A 19,809-nucleotide genomic window follows, 5' to 3' on the forward strand; every position below is an offset into this window, starting at 1 on the left:
AAAAAGTAAATCAATGAAGTAACTACTTCACATTCAAAATACAAATCACAAAACCTTCCAGATCTAGAAGTCAAAAATACCTTTTTTTTAGTTCAGTGCACAGTATTGTATTTTAATGTTGTACAGTTATCCCATGCAATTATAAACTGTTTTAAGAAGCTTTCACAAGGAACAAGTAGCATTCAGAAAAAATAGTGGTGACAACTTCAGAATATGCATATATTTACGCAGTACTGAAGATGCTCAACAGACTTCTAGGGTCCCAAGTATCATAAGAAACAACAATGTTCTCATAAATTTTTTTTTTCTTTAATAGAAGTCTAAGTGTTATTTTTATTGCTATTTTTAAGCAGCAGTACTATATGAACTACATTCATTAAATTATAGATTAAATTGTTTCCACCTGTACTTTGTCAAAAGATCATCAGCACTTTAACTGCTACAGCTGGCTGGGTTTTACTTTTTCATCATGACATACTCACATGCAGTCCGTGGCTGGCACTGGGACATAACTTCCATATACCTTATCCCTAATCCCAATACACATGCTGCTGTTTCTGTCTGTAGGTAGAAGAGTGCCTGGTTTTGTGACTAGCCCAAGGTTGTGGAACAAAGTATTCCTCTGCTCAATGCCATCTTCCATGAAGAAACAGTGACCTAGTGTGTCATAGCCAATGGTGTCCTTTATCTGTAGAAATACAAGTTCATTATGTCAGTAGTAACAGCATTTACTGACATTTATTTGACAAATACCATCTAGTTTTACTATCTTGGCACAGATGCAGAGTAAAGTGTCAGTATCAGCAGCTCAGATGATTCAAGTACATAGCTTTATTCATCCCTTACAAACACAGTGCTGTCTGGAGAGTTTAGCTGCCTTGCAGTTGTTTTACAGTTAGCTGCTGTAAGAATCTCAAAAAAACAGAATTATGAGAACAGTTAAATTAGTATTTGTAGCAATTTATTTATCCACTGAAATAAGAAAATCATTGCTGAGCATTGGATTTGCATAAGGGATGGGATTATTTTGACATCTAAATGCTCTTTATAATATTTATTCCAACCTAATAGGTTTTACGCTCTGTGCACCTACCAGCAAGCCATTAGTTGCATGAACATTCACACATCTAGAAAAACAGTGATGAATGGAAAGACCTTCCAGATAAGTTTTAAAAGTATATCCTCCTTTTTCATCCACATCCCCACAAAGGTGAAAGTGAACAGGATAACTTCCAATCTGCTGCTGGCCCATTTGCTTCAATTCCACATAGGAAAGGTGAACAGATGTAAAATTCTTCAAAATCTAAAAAAAAATAAGTCCAAAGGGAAAAACCAATTTGCTTTTTAATCAATGGAAATTTTAAGTTAATACATCATCTATCCCAGATGTACAGAAGATAGATTTATTGTGTTGGCCTGTAGCAACTTCATACAAGTTATAACAAACATTACTGTCTTGCTCTACAAGAAGCCTTAGAAAACTATATCCTTCATATATGATTTCAAATTTTAAATCTCCATGAGGCTACAACACAGGAATTTTCACCAGACATATTGTCAAATTACTGTTTAGTCTTTACCAGGTGTCAGATTAAATATTCTTCCATGTACTGTCCAACCAAAGAGAAGTCACCCATATCTGGATGTGTCAGTAAAGAAGGTGGCCCAGCATGGTCCATCTGGGACAGCCTTAGCTGAATAAAATCCACAGAATTATGCAGATTCAAGGGAACCTGTTGAGATACCTAGCCCAGTTGAAAGCTTGGTCAGCTTCATAAGACAGAGAACTTGCTCAGAGAACACCTCCAGTCACAGAGATGCTCATGAAACCCTTTCATTTTCCAGTATGTGAGCATTATTTGCCTTCTTTAAGCCTGGTCCCATTGCCTCTTGTCCTCTTGCTGTGCACCTCCAAGAACTGCTGTAGCCACACTGAACCCTCACCAGTACCTGAAGACAGCAAGAAGATCTCTCCTCTCAACTCCCCATCACTCATCATCACACACTGCCACACCACTTTTCCAGGACTCACACCAGTGCATCTACGTTTTCATTGCAATAAGAACCCAAAACTGGACACTGCACTCCAGAGAAATGTCTTTACTAAGGAATATATGAAATAATCCTCATAATCATACAACTTCACAGTATTGTTACTATGTACAAAGTAAAGTCATAATGGGGTTGTAGCAGTAATGCAGGAAAGTATTTTCTTCCACCTAACCTGCTATGAAAACATAAACCAAATGCAACAGCTAAACTGTAAGGAGCTAACCTGAGTTAAAACCAAACAAAAAAACAAACAAACAAAACAAAACCAAACCCTACTTTGTTTTTTGTAACTTCATTTCATTAATTTAGCTGTACTGAGTATTTATCAAAAATATCCGTTTTCATAGGGAAATCAGTATGGTTTTTTCCTCCTCCTGTAATTGAACCCTTAGGGTTTGCATACCTGACATATAGAGGGATGGTCAAAACCTGACCTTTTAGGCATCCTTAATCTCTAGTTCTTAACTACAGAGAAGCACCAAAACTGCAAACCATTGCCTCTCCTCACTGCTACTAAGCCCCCTTTAGGCCACCAAACTAGTGACCAGTAGGAAATTTAGGGTGTTCAAAAGCTATTACATTTCTTAACATCTAGGATCTCACTGCTTGAGCATATAAGATTAGCATAAGCCAAAAATAATTTCAGTGCTGAAGTCTAGGTTTGGCAGCATACACTCGCTACTCAGTCTCCTGGGAACAAATTAACTTTGATGAGTCAAAATGTTTGTTTTCTTTTCTGCCTTCCAGACAACTGAATGTCTGCTTATTTACACTTCGGTCACACTTAGCAAGATTCACAGCTTGTCATTATCTTCTTTCATTACATTATCTTGAACCCTTGACATCTGGAGTCCACCTAACTTCTTCCACAAAACAAAAGCTGCCACATAGTAAGAACGGGGCTTATTTTCTTTCCTACTATTATGACCACCACTATGAAATTAAAATCTGTAACCAAATACATTAGAAAGAGATTTAAACTGTGTTGACCACATAATGAACACAAATATATTTGCAATTAAAATTTGAGGCCTCAAACTTCACTAGCATCACTGAAGCACTGCTGCTCAAATCTTTAATCTAAAAATGTAATTGAATGCCAGTTTAAATACTAGTTTCTAGAACTCTCCTTTCTCTAAGGTTTGTTTATTCATAATACAAGAATTTTGAAGCAGTTTCCTTTATAGAGTCTTAGTACTTTCAGACTTTTAAGAAACTAAATATAAAACCCCATAGTACAAGTCAGTTTCTTCCCCCTCCATGCCTCTCTAGTGCTCAGGTTCAAATGGGAAATCTGAATTAGGATTCAATGCTCATCACCTGGGGAGGTACAAAGGCAGTGAAAGGAAGGAAGGGAAATGCCAGGGAGGTCAAGTTTTATTCTGTAATGTTATAGGATGCACGTGCATGGATGTCACTTGTTCAATCCCTGACATACAATGTTACAGTACCTGCTGGATGTTTCTATGACAGTTTGAGCGTTATGTCCCTTCATTTAATTTTGCAGATTTAATCTTGAGGAGTTAAATCTAATCTGGGTAAAACTGAGAATGAAGTAATTTCCACAAAAAGCAACTGAATGAATTGATGTTCTTTAAGTTTTTAAATCCCTTGAAGTTAAACATTAATCTTTTTGTCCTTAACATGCCTTTTTATGACAGAAAGTTAATTTAGAATGTTTTTCAAACCTTGATATGTCCACCAAATGTATCATAACTGAAGAACTGACACTCCTTTTCAAGATAGCAGGTATTTTCTGTCTCGCCCTTTATTAGGATGTTTCTTGTAAGAACTCCAACTTCTGCTCTCATGTCCACTCCATCAATTACTTCTCCAACATGAGGAAACTGAGGGTTTTCTGTCCAACAACAAATTCCGAAGCAGGAGGAAAAAAAAAAAAGAAAAAAAAAAGGCACCACTGATTAAAACCAGAATCAACTTACACAAATAAGAAAGATAACCGCAGCAACAAAACCTATGCATTCTTCTTCCTTAACATGCTGGTCTCTTAGCTTTTCTTATGGTAGATGTACTTTTCATTTTATTAAGAAATCAATCCTCAAAAAATATCAACATTTTATTTGCAAGTGCATCTTACAGTTTTGATCCAATAGTTTGTGAACAGAATGGGAAAAAAACAAAGAAGAGTTTATTAATCCAATGTATCAAACTTTCAGTGAAACACAGATGCAGACTTGCTTTAAAAGAAAAAAATATGCTGGCTGCTTAATCTTTCAAAGACAAATTAGGAACGAAAGTGAAGCCAAAACACTGTTTGAAAATGCTGTATTGATCTCCTCCTACAAGAAAAAAGGACTTGCTTTCCTAACTAAATTTCCTCTTTATGTGTCTTCAGAACAGCTACCTAAGAAAAAGGAAATTAGGGAAAAGAACACAGTCTGGTTTTACACCTGTCTTCAAAAACCCAATCAATTTCTCATTGAAAGTAAGAAAATTATCTGGTTCTGTAAACCTTAAAAAATGCAATTATGCATTTATTGATACCCTGAACACATATTATCACTATGCCCCCTTAAAAAAAACCTACCACAACATGAAGCAGAACTAAGAGTGACACCAACACTATATCTGCTTCTCAGGATTTAAAAAGACAAGAGACACCTCTTAAATGGGACTGCGCTCCTCTCCCTAAAGGCTTGCCTATTGTTTTTCCCTATATTTGACTAGAAACTCAAGACATCAAGTGCAGAAAGAACAACCAGGGCTCCTACAACTTTTTGGTTTCCCTAATACAGAAAGGTAAAACCAGCAAAAAAACCTAGTAAAACAACACAAGAAATAATTTCAAAGGATTATGTGTTCATCAGCATGTCAAGTTTACCATTACAGAGAAAATTCATTCTTTGTGGAACAAATATGTAGAGTGGAATGTGGATTTTTTAGAACTGTATACATTACTATGACAAAGAAAACTAAATTGAGGGTGGCAAAGAACCCCAAGTGGGAAAGTTGACTTTAAGTTCAACTCCTTTAATATCCTTTGGTAGGATTTACTTTCAAAAAAAAAAAAAAAAAAAAAAAAAAAGCCAAGATTTTGTGTTTTACACTGCAACTTGTGAAAATGTGATTTTTTTAACCTTTAAAAGCAGCTGTTTTTTCACAGCACATGATTTCCAAGATGAAATAGAGTCCACACACACACTATGCAATAGTGACAAGAAGCTTCTTAAACTTCGTACTGCAACCTTACAGCTAAGTTTGCTCTTTAAAACACTGTGCCCAATAAAACACACCACATGACACTTAAGAACAAACCCCAGGAAATATCATATTCAATAGCACTAAGTTAGCTCTGCAGCTTCACTCAAACTGGTATTCTCTGATGGTGCAATCACGTAAACTTGGATATGCTTTCCTCACACTTGAGATTTCTCAGTGTAGTACAACATACACGACCTGTGCTAACAAATGTGAGAGAAGCAAATTTCTCCGCCAGCAGGACAGCCAGACTGGCAGTCCCTTAAGGCAGAGGTGTACAGGGAAATCTGAGGGTGTTGACAGAGAACTTCCCAGTATGATGAAGAGCACTTTGAAGAAGAGGAAGTTGCACTGTGCAGAAATTAATGGGACAAAACCAGACTGAAAAGAGCACTCATGAGCTGCTGCAAACTAACACTGCAGAACAACACTTGTTAGTTTGTGCTAAGGACTGATGCTGCAGCCCACCAGGAGCGAGAAGGGAAGCTCCAGACCAGAAGCTGGAGCCACCAGGGGGGAGGGTGGTACCATGGAGCAGGTGTGGAGCAGCAGAAGGAAAACACAGATGCCAGCATAGCTGGCAAGCCAGTCCCATGGGAGGCTCTTGTGATGTCAAGCAAAATGACTCAGATAATAAAAAGGAAATGGTCAACAACATGCATGACCATTTACTTGTGCATCACACCCAAAGGAAAAACAGATTGCAACTACTCAGGGATATCCTGTGAGAGCAGAATCTTGGAAGGGCCACTTATTTTATAACCATTTTGTTGGGGAGGTAGTAAAAAGGAGACTGAGGCAAAGGAGAAACAAAAAAACAAGGTACAGGTTCAAAGATTGCAATTTTCTTTTTTCCTTCCTGTTTTCATTTCTACTTTTTTAGTAACAACAGAAAAAAATTATAATGATATCAGTTCAAAAGATGAGAATGACACTAAAGGCAAGAGAAACAAGAAATGACCACAACAGCTATTCAAGCATGTGAAAAGACAGAAAGGAGCCAAGGAAGGAAAACAAGTCTAACCCCACTGGAAAAAAAAAATAAGGTATTCAATAAGCCTGGGAAGAAATGTGAAAGAAAAGTTAGCATGGTGAGCTGTGAGGCAGACCTGACATACAGAGTAATTTTATAACAAGGAGAATTACACATCCGTGTATGTGGTAACAAAGCCATACAGCGATTGAGAAAAGGCTGCTCTTTACGGCTGACACTGCAAGAGCCTGTCCAGCAGCAAACGCATACTTCACACAAACCTTCAGGTGGTGACTGCTCTCATACCTTTGACTTTAACCTGATGCTTGGTGCACTCCGTGCAGGGAAGGAGGGTGAATTCCTCTGTCTGATACATAGAATAGTCTGTGCTTGCAACCACAATCTTGTCTCCAGGCTCCCAACTACTAACATCATCCAGAAGGTTCAGTATTACTCCACCCACCGCTTCCACCTGGAAGCCTGATATTGGGACACCTAGTTAAAAAATAAAAGAAAAGGAAACAAAGATTATACTCACCTTTATATTAAACAATTCCCAAGAAGATACTAACAAAATATATAAGAGATTTTGCAGGCCCCAAAGCCCTCTAAAGTACTGCTCTGCCCTCACACGTGCCAGTGTGAGATGTCTTTACAGCCTGCTTACTTATTGGATCTCAAACAAAACAAAGGGAAAACACAGAAACTAATGGTGACTGGAATAAACTATGATTTTTTTTTTCTTCAAAAAACCCTAGTATCTTATGGCAATAATTTGTAGGTCCAGCTACCTCTGCTTGTTTCAAGTGACATTTTTTTGCTGTTTTAAACTGTACAGATGTAATCAAGGACATGGAAAACAAAGTACAGGACTTTCTTTTTTAAGTACAACTAATAGAACAGTTTGGCAGACTAAATAGCACACACATAGAATTTCACTGGCTCATGATGAATTTGCATAAGTTCAGCCACTTTTGCTAACTCTTGAATCTAACTCTACAGCACCAGTAAGTAAAAGACGTATTTTGATAGATTTTTTTTTAAATGTAAGTCTTTACATTTTCATGGGGCTATCAAGAACGCTAAAGGAGTAGCACCAAATAGCTCTACTGCCTAACAAATAAATTTATAACTACCATAAAAATTTTTTGAGGAAAACAGACAGGGATTATTACCCATAAAAACTCAGATCTAAGATATCTTAAATTAAAAAAAAAGGATTAAAGCAAGCAAGTAGTAGGTCTCCTAGGTTTTTATATCACAGATTCAACTTTGTACCTGAACAACTGCCTAAAGTTCAGCACTCTAAGAGCAACCAAAAATCTTAACAAGAATAAAGACTTTCTTTTGGCTTCTAAAGTTTGGGTTGTGTTTTTCTTTTTTTTTTTTTTTGTACCATAATCAACATCTCAGAAGCTTAAAATCTACATGATCTGCCAGATGATGAAAATAAATTTTAAAAGTGTCAAAACTTATTAGACTCCTATCTTCATCTAAATATACTTGAATTTAAGACTTGATATTATGCTGCTCATATATTGTATACAGAGTGAGAAATAGGTAGTACTGAAGAACTGTATCCTCCTATTTCATCCATAGCAAGAAAAAACTACTTATAGGAGCATTCAAAAATTTAAATTACAACCAGAAGTTTCAGTGAAAAAACAGCATATGAAGTATTTTTTCTTTTTCCCTCAAATGTAGAATTTCACAAAACACTTTCCTACCATCATTCCATTCGCTGTAAGCTCTCACAACGAACTTCTGACCATCCACTGTGAAAAACTCTCTCTGAGCAAGAGCTTTCCCACCAGTGCTGTGGTTTTCATAGTTTCTCACTGATTCATTACAGGAAGAATTTCCACCACCTATGACACCAACTAAAGCCCAGGCTTGCCTGTGAAAATCAAAAGTAAATGTTTAAATATAGTGGCCCTTTAAAAATTCTTTACAAAACCAGGAAAGGCAAGGAGTACAGAAGTCATAAAAAAAAGCCCTTTTGCTTGCTCTTCCAAATTAATTTTAAAATGTAACTTCAAAATGTAGAAGGAAATGGCCAGACATAACAGCAGTGAAAAAAAAAAAAGTTTAAAATAACTGGGAGTCCTACACACAAATTGTCAGACAAGAGCTCTTACTGGAGACGGCTTTCATATACATTTCTTGTAAAACATTCAACAAGATATACATTTTTCCAAAAGCAAGTTGCTAGAGATGTGTGACAAAAGTCACACAGGATCCTACTCCCAAACAACTTTAGCAGAGCCCAGGAGGAGCAGGAGTCTGTGCCAATGTTCCTGCCATCTGCCAGCAACACCCCAAAGGAGCAGTCAGGACTCCAGGGGACCACAGGTTCCTCAGGCCAGAAGGGATGGACACAGCCAGCACCACCACAGCCATTGGTGCTCACCCCCATGCCGGACAGGCAACAGCTTTTGAATCTTTCAGGGTGCTCAGACCCAGAAAAGGAAGTGCATGCTGTTACACAACTTTCATACAATATACCACTCATGTGTGAGTGTTTGGAAATTGAAAGCAAACCACGCACCACAGATAGCTGCCACCAAGGTCAAAAAAACAAGTTTATTTTGCTGTCCTTTACTGCTCTGTAATGCCATAATCATGCGTGCAAAGGAAGCAGTAGAGATCATCTATAAAAAAGCCAGACAATTTTGCATCATTAAAGTTGAATCATTCACCCCAAGTGAAAACAGTGTCAGCTAGCTGGACTGCAGTCTGTTGCTAATGATTAATTAAAAGGCAGATATTAAACCCACCTTCAATCCAGTTGCCTTTATTTTAACCCTTCTTGATGTTTTTGTTGATTGGAATCAAAAAGACAAACAATACTTTAGCATTAACATGCTCACAGAAATACATATACATACATGTTTACAGAAGTACATACTGGGCCAGCTTTTTAGTAGCAGCAGCAAACAAGCTGAACATCTCACACACCGACATTTAAAATAAAGTTTTTTTGATGCATGCTTTGCATTCTACGTGTTGCAGAAAGAAGTAGAAGGGGAGAGGGCTGTAAAGGAGTATTCACCCCCATGCTGGTATCTTTTTCACTACCATTAGAGGTTTAAGAAAATGACCTGCTTTTCCTGAACAACCCATCAGGGACAGCTTCTTGCCTATCTTCCACTGCAGAACAAAACAGTTTTATGTGCTTACAGAGCTTTTATCAACTAAGGAAAGCAGACAAGGATCAGTTCAGCAGAAAGGCAAAAAAGGCTGCTTTTTCCCAATTACATGATGCAGTTCCTCATTTCAGACAAACTGTGCGGAGGTCATGGGCAGAGGCAAATCCCAGAAACATACACCTCTCAGGACACGCTGGGCTGGCTCCACCATAGCCTGAGCAATGTGAAGCCACACAGGCTTTGCTGCTTTCAGGAACTGGTATTCTACTATAGAACATCCAGGTCCTGGCACTTTTGGCCAAACTGCTTCAGAGGCAAGAGCATTCCATTCCACACCCCTGCGCTTACACAGCCAGTGACACAAATGTAATCCTGACGGGAACTGAGGTCAGAACATGCCATCCTGACTGACACGCCTCTGCCAAAGCACAGGGAGGAAACTAACTGGAATCCAGATGTCAGGGGATAGCAAGGGATAAGAATAGAACGGAAAAACCAAATGACCAATTTCCTGGAAAACACTGGACAATAAGAGGTTATACAACACCATCCCAATAGAACAACAACACACTGGGTATACTTTGCACTTGTATTGTTAACTCAGAATCACAGATTCATTAGGCTGGAAAATACCTCTAAGATCATCAGGTCTAGCTTTTGACTGATGGCCACCTTGTCAACTAGACCATGGTACCAAGTACCACATCCAGTCATTTCCTGAACACTTCCAGGGATGATGACTCCACCATCTCCCTGGACAGTCTGTTCCAATGCTTAATAACCCCTTCCCTTAAGAAATTCCTCCTATGTTAAACTGTAAAACTCTCCTGATGTAGCTTGAGGTTACATCCTCTTGTTCTGTCACTGGCTGCCTAGAAGATGCTGACTCCCACCAGGCTTGTAGAGAGCAATAAGGTCCCTCTGAACCTCCTTCAGTTCAGGCTAAACATTCTCAGCTCCCTCAGCAGCCCTTCATATGACTTACTACACTCTAGACTCTTCCCCAGCTCCATTGCCCTTCTCTGGACACACTCCAGCACATCAGTCCTTATTGTAGTAAGAACTGGACACAGGACTCAAGGGGTGGCTTCACCAGTGCTCAGGACAGCACTCCATGGCCCTGCTGGCCACACTATTGCTGAAACTAGCCAGGACCTTCCTGGCCATGAGGGCACATTGCTTTGTGCTGCCCAGAGCAGAGTGGACAACCCTCTGTGGCACAAAGCCAGATTCAGAACATGCACTGCAAAAAGCCATTTGCAACAACAAAATGAAGAGCAATGAGGAGCAGTGTAAGTTTCTTGCTTTAATAACTCCTGTTATACTTTTTCTACTGTCTCACCATCCAAATCCCGGCCAATTGAAAGGAATGGTCAAAAGACATAGAAATACCTTGTAACTGCATTTCAGTCATAAAATAATTTGACAGGTCAGCTCCTGTGAGAACTCTACGGAGAGGTAACATACTTTTATTTCAACAGTGCAGGAGTATGAATAAGATGTTGACACCTGAGATTAATAATCCTTAGAAATAACAGTTTGGGTTGGAAGGAACCTTAGAGATCCTTTAGTTGCACTCATTGCTCTTCCAATGTCATACAATTAAAAGCTTCACCTAGCAACTGTTACCTATCTATGTCTTAGTTTAATTTCTATAAAGAACGTGAAAGCAAGTAATTTTGAGTAAGTAAAAAAGTATGTCACACAGACACCAGTCTCTGCACTGTACTGCTAACTGAATGAACACCAAGAACTCTCTGAAAACTTTATGAACTATCAAAGTTTAACAAATCCCCCACAGCAGAATCTGTATGTCATCTTTAATCAACACAAAGGGGAAAATAAATTACTTACCTGTAACTTAATCCTCTGACAAACCTACTTCCCAGAAGATTCTGAATAGTCACTCTGGTTTCCTCCAAAAGATTTTTAGCAGCTGAATCTCCTACAGCAATAGCAATAATGCGACCAGGATGCCCATTTTTCAGCAAGTTCTGGAGCTTTAAGCTTTCCTCTGCAAATTCATGAGTATCAAACTTCAGCACTTCCAAAACCTCCGCTGTATCCTGATCGATCACTCTCACATTTAGTCCTCGGGAAAAATTCTTTTTAAATGTATAATGACCATAGGCCAGCCCTGAGAAATATATAGTCTTTGACAGAAGAGTCCATGATACCTTCTGGTGCCCGTGCAACTCCAGCGTTCCTTCAGGGCCCACGCCAATAAACTTTTTGCCAAATTCTGGCACATCAGCACCTTCGTTTGACTTCCCATACAAAATAATAGTTGCTTTGGATTTATAGCGGCATTTCTCTGCTCCAACATGAAGCATTCCACCATCCTTTATCAGGATAAATCGAGTTCTCAAGGTAATATTTTTAGAACCTTCTTTATCATCACCAAAAACAAGTAAACCTAAAGGAAAAAAAATATTTCTGTACATCAAAGCAAAATTCAGAGAGACTCAAATAACCACATTTTGCAGAAAGAACAACAGAAAAATTACAGATTTATTTTCACACCCATGAATTAAGCTGTTATGCTCTTACATTTATTTAAAAGTATGTGAGAAAGTAACTGCTACCAATTGTGATTCATCTTTCTAAGCATTTGCTGGTTTATTCCTCATCTTTTCTGTCTGTTTGGTAGGAATGCTAATATACAACAGTTACCATTGGAGGACAAACAGATTGAGTACCGCACAGGCCACTAAACAACCTTGGTTTCCTGTATGGCACAGAAAACTACATCAATGCTACCCTGAAAAGATACTAGAGTATCATCATAGAGAATTCATCTTTTGAATGATATACCTGACCTGCCAGCAGGCCAAAAAGTAAAAAAAGCTTGGGAGCTAGTCAATAAGCTGCAAGATAAAAGTTTCAACATATTTTTGTGCAATCACAGAGGTAAAAAACATGCAGGACACTGAAGTAAGGTGTTCATCTTGCTATTTCATACCTCCATCTTGTATAACTATAGAGTGTACTGTAGCATCTGTGTTCAGACGAAACAAATCCCCTTTTTTGATGATAACTTGTTTTTCAGGATCTTTTCCAGGGCTCCAGTTTTTAAGGCGAGGATTCTGATCAGGACAATTCTCTGCAATACAATGTGAAAGCATTTTAAAAAACAATCATCATCACATCAATCAAGGCAGCATTAGGATGAACAGAAGTAAGAAAGGGTCAGTCACCCAAAAAGGACTCCCACATCCTTCTATGGTTTTGACACTGCAGTCACTGCATTTGAATAGCCAAAAAGACACCTGAAAAGCCAAAGTATCAGGAGTAGGAAAGCATTCTCTACTGAACTAAACTAGCATTGACCACAGATACTTTGGAACCCCATCTGATTTTTCTATTTGCTAGCTCACCTGTAGTAGATAAGGAGAGATAAGCAGAATGCAGTCAGACAGAGACCAGTCACTGAGCACTGAAAGCCTTAGGACAGCTAACTCGGCTAACGTGGTTATAGAGCATCTAAATACCCCACCTCCTCAAGGTCTCAACCCTGTCAGAAAGGCTGATCCCTTCTTACTTTTAAACATTCAAATCATTCTCTCAGTGGAAGTTTGCAGGAGGGACAAGACTCCCTGAAGATATTTAGTATAAAACCTAACTAGCTAGAGCAGTTTCCTGGTACATGAGACATTTGGATCTAACTTACACATTTGTACCCTTTAGGAAGTCAGCTTAAATATCAGGCTACAAACAAGAGCAAAGACACACGCAGTCCTTGCTGAAAGCCGTGGCACTACACAGGCTATAAACTGAGCTACAGGGCCAGGGAAGAAGAGACAACAGCAAGAAGTGACAGGCTTGTATGATTTCAGACAAAGTTACAGCAATGTAGTATTTATACCATGCACCTCTTTAACAAATTAAGCATCTGAGCAACATGGAAGCACAGACACACTATAAAAACTGGAAAGCAGATTCCTTGGATTACCTTATCAAAATGAAAAATGAAAATTAAAAAATTTAAATATATTTTTCCTGTGCAAAAGACAATAAAAAAGTTGCCAAAATAAAGATGTTAGCAGGCAAACTGAGGTTAACAGCCAAAATAGCCTTTTCACATCCTGTCTTCTGAGGAAATACACCCACACTTCTGAAGTGCTACTTCGGAGGCAAAAAGCTATCACAAATAGTCCATTCTTGCAATAACTAAAGAAACCAAAACCTATCCACAAGTTTAATACAAGTCAGCCTTAGTTTTGCTAACAGAAATGTTTTTCCTTTGGTATTAACTGTCCGCATTACAAATCCCTCCCAACTCAGGAAAGCCACATAAACCACGATTTGACTACCAGTGGGGGAAAAATTAGTAAACTGCAGAAATGGCAGAAGGCAGACAAGTAGTATTATGAAAACAAAAACAAAATAAAATCTTTTGGGAGGATCCTATGAAGACAGCTTTTAGAAAATGTAATTCAACATGAAGGAAAACTGAAAAGCCAGGAGAGCTGCAATCAGCAAGACTGCTGAGCATTCACCAGATAAAGGCAAGTCTATTGCCTGACTCATGCAGAGTCCCTAATCCCCTTTCCCCAGACAACACACACACAAGCACTGTGAAGAAACACTTATTTCCTGGCTGGTAGCAAAGGGCAGTCTGAGGAAACCATGAGTCAGCAACCTGATGACTTCTGCTTAGTGTGATTCACAGAAGAAAAGATCTAGTGAGCATATATTTTCCTGCTGAATCAGAAAGAAGATGTATAAAACAGTGCCTAAAAAAAAAGAAAATATTTTAAAATCTATTGTACATTACAATCCAGTAAGAAAGCTATCAGAATCAGAACCAGGCGCTCTTGTAAAGTAAACATGCTTTTGGGGCAAAGTGGGTCAACTTTTTGGCAAGCAGATCAGATGTTTAGCAAAAGTATTTTGAAATTCTCCCTTAGCAGTTCTGGTGGGCCACATGAAAACATCAAATATTTAGAACTTCACCATATGTTATCTCCGAAATTATGAAGTAGATTTTACAGATAACAGTAACTGCCTTTAAAGTTAAATAAAAACAGAAGTACAGACCAGAAACTGTTAGGTAGTGATGACCTTGCCAAATTTAGGCACTCATGTTGAAAATTTTTCAAGTCAAGCCTCTGCTTCAAAACATTTCTGTAAAAATGGGTCAGCATTCCTTCAGGTTTAGTAGCTTCTATCAGAGCTGAGGGGCAAAGTAGAATTTCTGCAAGTAGTGGAGGAAAAGTACACCATCCCCCCCCACAAGAAAACATCCTGACCAAAAAAAGGTCCAACGCTAGAACCTTTCATGGAGAGAAATTTGACAGGAGAAAAAGACAAGCAGGGAACAGTTCTCAAGATACAACTAAATAGTTACTTTCTACTTGTTTAGACACGATGTCTAGAACTCTTAAGGCCTTTGGGAAAAACTTTGAGTGTTATATTATGCTCAGCAGAAGTTTATAAGACTTTGGCAGCTACGTTTTCTGAGGATCCTGTTTACTCTAGTCAAGGTCCAGCTGAGAGCTGGAAGAGTGAAGAACTTTTCCCTGTCTCCCCAGCTTAACCTTGCATCAGAGGCCTGGGGAAATGGGGAAGGAAATTGCATTTCCATTGATCTCCAATGTTCAGGACTCCTTAGATAAGTCAGGAATACAGAGGCATGGCGGAAACAGAAACCAGCTGATAAGCAAGAACAGAAATGCTGACAAGCAGCATCCTCCCTTCGGGGAAAGTACGGTGGAGATTTAGAATTTACATGCATTTACTACAAAGTGCCACATTCCTTCCACTACCTTTTAAACAGCCATTAAAAGTTCTGACAATATGGATTTCCAACTAGTCCTGGAGGAAAGCACACCTAAGTGGAACTGGTGTTGATCACTGCAGTACCACACGTGCTTGGGTCGGAGTTATTATGTTTATGCACATTAACATTTCAACCTGCTGGGGAACTTCTGGGGAGTTTCTGCGACATCCATACTGCAAGATTAAAACATCAGCCAGGCTTTCCTTAGTCCCTGTAGGAGTTTCTCTCATGTCAGGATTTCACAGTATCACAGAATAAATAGGGCTGGAACGGACCACAGTGGGTCATCTGGTGCAGCCTCCCAGCTTAAGCAGGGTCATCCTACAGCACATTGCATGGAATCGTGTCCAGACAGTTGTGGAGTAGCTCCAGTGATACTCCACAGCCTCTCTGGGCAATGTGCTCCAGCGCACGGTCACCCACACAGTAAAATTCTTCCTCATATTAAGGTGGAACTTCTTATTAACTCTTGTCTTACTGCACAACAGCACCGAGAAGAGCCTGGCTGCACTCCAAAGTACTTCAGAGTGTTAACTAGTAAGTCACCCTCCAGTCTCCTCTGGAATCTGTCTGCAAGGAAAGTACTTACTGTATATGTATCCATTACCAGCAGTACGTATCATAACAGAGGAATGATCCTCCACTTACTAGTCCCTAAGGTTTTGTTATTTTCCTTCATAATTTATTAGGAAAATTCAGCAACTTCACCCAAGGAGGTATCTCAGCAAGCCACCAAAAAGAGCATTTCAGTTGGATATGTGCATTTATTTTGTACGGTCATCTGAAACCTTCAGTTGGTTATCTGATTTGTTCAGCCTGTGTTGCACTGACTTTGGAAACAGCATCTTTTTGATTACTACGTAAAAAGCCACTGTGAAGTCTGTTATTACACCAGCCAACAATTTCAATTCAAAATCTTGTTTAGCTTCTAGAAAGCTTCTGACTTCCAAACAAAGTCACCAAAACAACCCACACTCCAAACTGTACTACCAATATTTAGCAACTACACTTCATACCATCTGCTAGGAGTAATTGACTAGAGGGATGTACACTTTGTGGCCACATGACCTGTTGATGCCTTAAAACCACTGACACATTTCAGAGATTCTCCAAATTCCAAAAGAGTTGCCCAGTTTTCTAAGATGAGCTGAAAACAAAAAATCAGGGCTAATATATGAAAAAAGCTCCCTGCCCAATTTGCACATAAACAAAACAAACACATACTATTAGCATAGGTTCTCAAAGACTTTTAAATTATTTGACTTTAACACTTTTTTACTATCTTCCTAAGTTACTGCTGAAACAGACAGGATTCAGTTTTGTCTACAATTCATGAACAGATGAGACAGCTTCTGCAGATAAAAATAACTATGCTTATAAAACTTTCATGCCTCTTTCTCCCCTCACAACTAATCTTTATTTACTGCCATGCCTTTCTGTTTCATGTAAGTAAATTAAACCATATGTAATAAAAACAACACTGATAACAAAAAAGGAGTTGATCTTTGCCCCCAATCTTTGCCTCCTCTGATCTTAAAATCACAGTGAGTGTCCTATTATCTTTCAACAATAATTCTGACGCTAAATTATTGGGTTATGTTCACAAGTAGCATAACTTCTAGGATGATTTTCTTAATGAACTTACCATCTGGAGCATACTTTGAAGCTATTCCCAAAAAAATCCCCAGTGCAACAAAAAGTGAAAGGCTAGAAACGGCAGAACAAATAAGAGTATTTTTGTGTCTGTTGGCTTCTGCCTGTCGGCGGTGCTGCTCCACTGGCAAGGATGGGAGTCTTGTCTGGGCTTCCTGTCTCGCCGAGGTAAATTCTGCTGCAGCATGGCTCTGCGAAGGCGGCGGGGGACGGAGAGGGGCAATTCTCCCCGGGACGTACCCCGAAGACCTGTGACTGCTCCCGTTCTGAGGACGGAGGAATGCAGGGGAGCTCCCCCTGGTATCAGTGCCTTGCATGTTATAAAGTCACTGGAACACACACACAGAGGGGAAAAAATAAAGAGACAGGCTTTCAGAATACAGACCAAAATGCAGGAAATAAAAAAAGAAACAACAGCAAAAGGCAAATTTAAGCCACCTGCGTCAAGAACAGCCACTGAAGATGCGAATATTTACAAAGTATCTGTTACTCAGTCGCTACTGGTCACTTGACATGATATAAGCGCATGGAACAACATATGTGTCTTCAACACAAATTCAAAAGCATGTGGTGTGGGAACCCAGTATTTGTGGGAATACAGACCATTTCTTCATAGTTCCAGTGGGTATTTTTCACTGTGTATTTTCACAGTTAACTTGTGTTATGAGATTAAGAAATCAGATGAACAATGAGAAAGCTAGCAACCCCTGCTTCCCCACAGTTATGCAAAGAATGTCTAAATATATTTTTTTCTGTACACAGAAGCTGAACAAACTCCTCACTTTCCCTTACAGAAAAGAAGCTTAAAAAGATAAGCCTGCCTTCTACACTGGAAGCTCTAAAAGCTGTTTATATTAAAATACCAAATACTTTTTTATTTCTAGTCATGCTGATACAACTTAGTCAACATTTTTAATAAGCTGAGGTGCATAGAGCCAGAAAGCTCTTGATTTACTCACAGCAAGATTCAATTGACAGTAAAGGTACATCAGGAATTGTCCTAGAAGTCACCTACATCTTATTCAGGAAACCTTGTGATTTTTTTCTGCTGAGATACCTGGACACAAAGCCTGGAAGCAACATGCCTGCTCCAGATCTCTGTACCTATTGCCCAGAAGTGAGTGCTGCTTTTATTTCAGTTACTAGTATTGTCCCTTTTTCTTCTGAAGCATACCAAGAACAAAGCATACCAGTGCCATCCCTGCCTGGCCCATCCTCAGCAGTAGCTCTAACTCACCACTCTAGTTTAAGAGACAAACCTGCATTTGATTGTTTTCTCTGGTTTTCCAGTCAACAGTGTTGCACAGAGTATTCACAAAGCTGGCATAATTTTTTTTAATCTTCATTATGATTAACACTTCTTATAGATGAAATTTTTGAGAAGGATGTTCAAGTTTCAGTTAACTGAAACCTAACTTTTGAAACTAAATCCTGAAGGGGATTTAGGCATAGGTCATGTGCATTAAACAGCAAAGTGTACGAAAAATAAAAACTACTAATTATGGAAGAGTATAAAGATCCTCTTTCTGTTCCATTAACAAAGGGAAGTCTGAGCCATACTCTGAAGTGTCAGGCACGCTGATGAAGGAGAAATGTGACAACTGTAATCTTATGCTGAGACGCAGCAAAGGAGCCTTTTGTTCCACATGCTGCAAAATCTGATAGTTCACTGTTTCCAGGAAAAAGAGCTGTTACTATAGAACAGGCTGGATTACCCTTTCATGGGATACAATGCATCTCCAGATGTATGCACAATGACAATGAAGGCACAGAAACATTAACTGGAGTAGCTATCCCAGAGTGCAAAAATTATTCCAAGTCCTCCAGAAGTGCTTCTTGCACCTGTTCGTTATAACAAATTGATTTTCAGCATTCTCCTTTCTGTTCTTTGACAAACCAAATCCTCTGCTCTCACACTTAACTGCCCAACCAGTCATGTGCACTGTGGAACAGTTTGCTTTACCCTCATATGCTTTTACTCAATTTATCACCTCTCAGAAATGAAAGTAATCTCTGTGTTTTAGATGTGGTATTAAAAGCTGGGTAGAGATGGAGCTTTTCTGCTAGTTCAAAGACAGTATTTATATCTAGATAAACAAATGCTGGATTAGCTTCTTAATTAAGCATTTTAAGAAATCTGATCCAGCATTGAGATTTTCTTTTTTTTTTTTTTTTAAGGTTTGAAACCCCAACTCTTAAACTTGGCTAATTTTTCAGTTAGGACATTTTTCTGTGACACTGACAAAATTATTACAGTGTTCATTATAGTGTAATATCAACAGTTTAAAAGTTTTTAAACTACTCAGCTATAGCAACCAAATCCAGATTGGCTATGCAAGAATTGAAACAGTTTTACAAAATAATTTTCCCACAATTCTTCCCACCAAGCTCTCCTAAAGTACTGCCAGACCTCTAAAGAAATAACAAAAAAAAAAAAACCCCAAACAAAAAACATTCATTACAGCAGCCATTGGAAACACTCGTGTCATATTTCAAACATATTTTGTGTTGTACAAAGCATTCTGCTTTGTTAGCAGCCCTCACTTTGGCAATTGTAGAAGGTTTTCAACTGTCCCACTCAAGTGAAAACATGGGTCACCCCGAGGATGGGTGGGAAAGAAATGGTAGAATTGCTGTCTTAACCATTACTAAAAAAAAAAAAATAATTACACTAAGCCAGTAAGGAGATACTCAGCACATTCTAAACTCACCATACAGTTTTCCATTACAACAGGAGTAACCATTGCAATGCTTCCTTCCCTCTTCATGCGTTATTTGAAATTGTCTAGCTGAAAAAGGATGTCTTCTATCCTGTAGAGCAGCTACTAGCTTTTTTGAAAGATAGACTGATAATCTGATTCAAAATATTGGCTTGTTTATTTCCATTCTGTGGAATACTTCAGAGAACACCACATAAAAGCAAGTAGAGTAATTGTCTGTATGGACAGTTATGCACCAGAGAATAACGCAATTATTTGGCT

The 19,809-nt window shown here is 38.7% G+C and overlaps 1 protein-coding gene across 3 annotated transcripts in view; it reads right to left on the minus strand.

The window, feature by feature from the left end:
- The window catches only part of CEMIP2 (cell migration inducing hyaluronidase 2), a 50,652-nt gene that overhangs the window by 20,183 nt on the left and 10,660 nt on the right, over nt 1-19,809 (minus strand). For all 3 annotated transcript variants that reach the window (XR_010031322.1, XM_063181048.1, XM_063181049.1), the window contains exons 2-9: nt 16,821-17,157; nt 12,356-12,496; nt 11,248-11,809; nt 7,972-8,141; nt 6,551-6,739; nt 3,741-3,910; nt 1,094-1,303; nt 483-688 (exon numbers count right to left, since the gene is read on the minus strand). Coding sequence is in view for 2 of the 3 variants with exons in the window: in XM_063181048.1 (XP_063037118.1) it covers nt 483-688; nt 1,094-1,303; nt 3,741-3,910; nt 6,551-6,739; nt 7,972-8,141; nt 11,248-11,809; nt 12,356-12,496; nt 16,821-17,145 (1,973 nt within the window). In the remaining variant the exon portion in view is untranslated. The remainder of the gene's footprint in view (nt 1-482; nt 689-1,093; nt 1,304-3,740; nt 3,911-6,550; nt 6,740-7,971; nt 8,142-11,247; nt 11,810-12,355; nt 12,497-16,820; nt 17,158-19,809) is intronic.

Source organism: Melospiza melodia, chromosome Z (assembly GCF_035770615.1).
Source record: "Melospiza melodia melodia isolate bMelMel2 chromosome Z, bMelMel2.pri, whole genome shotgun sequence".
NCBI classification, from domain to species: Eukaryota; Metazoa; Chordata; class Aves; order Passeriformes; family Passerellidae; genus Melospiza; species Melospiza melodia.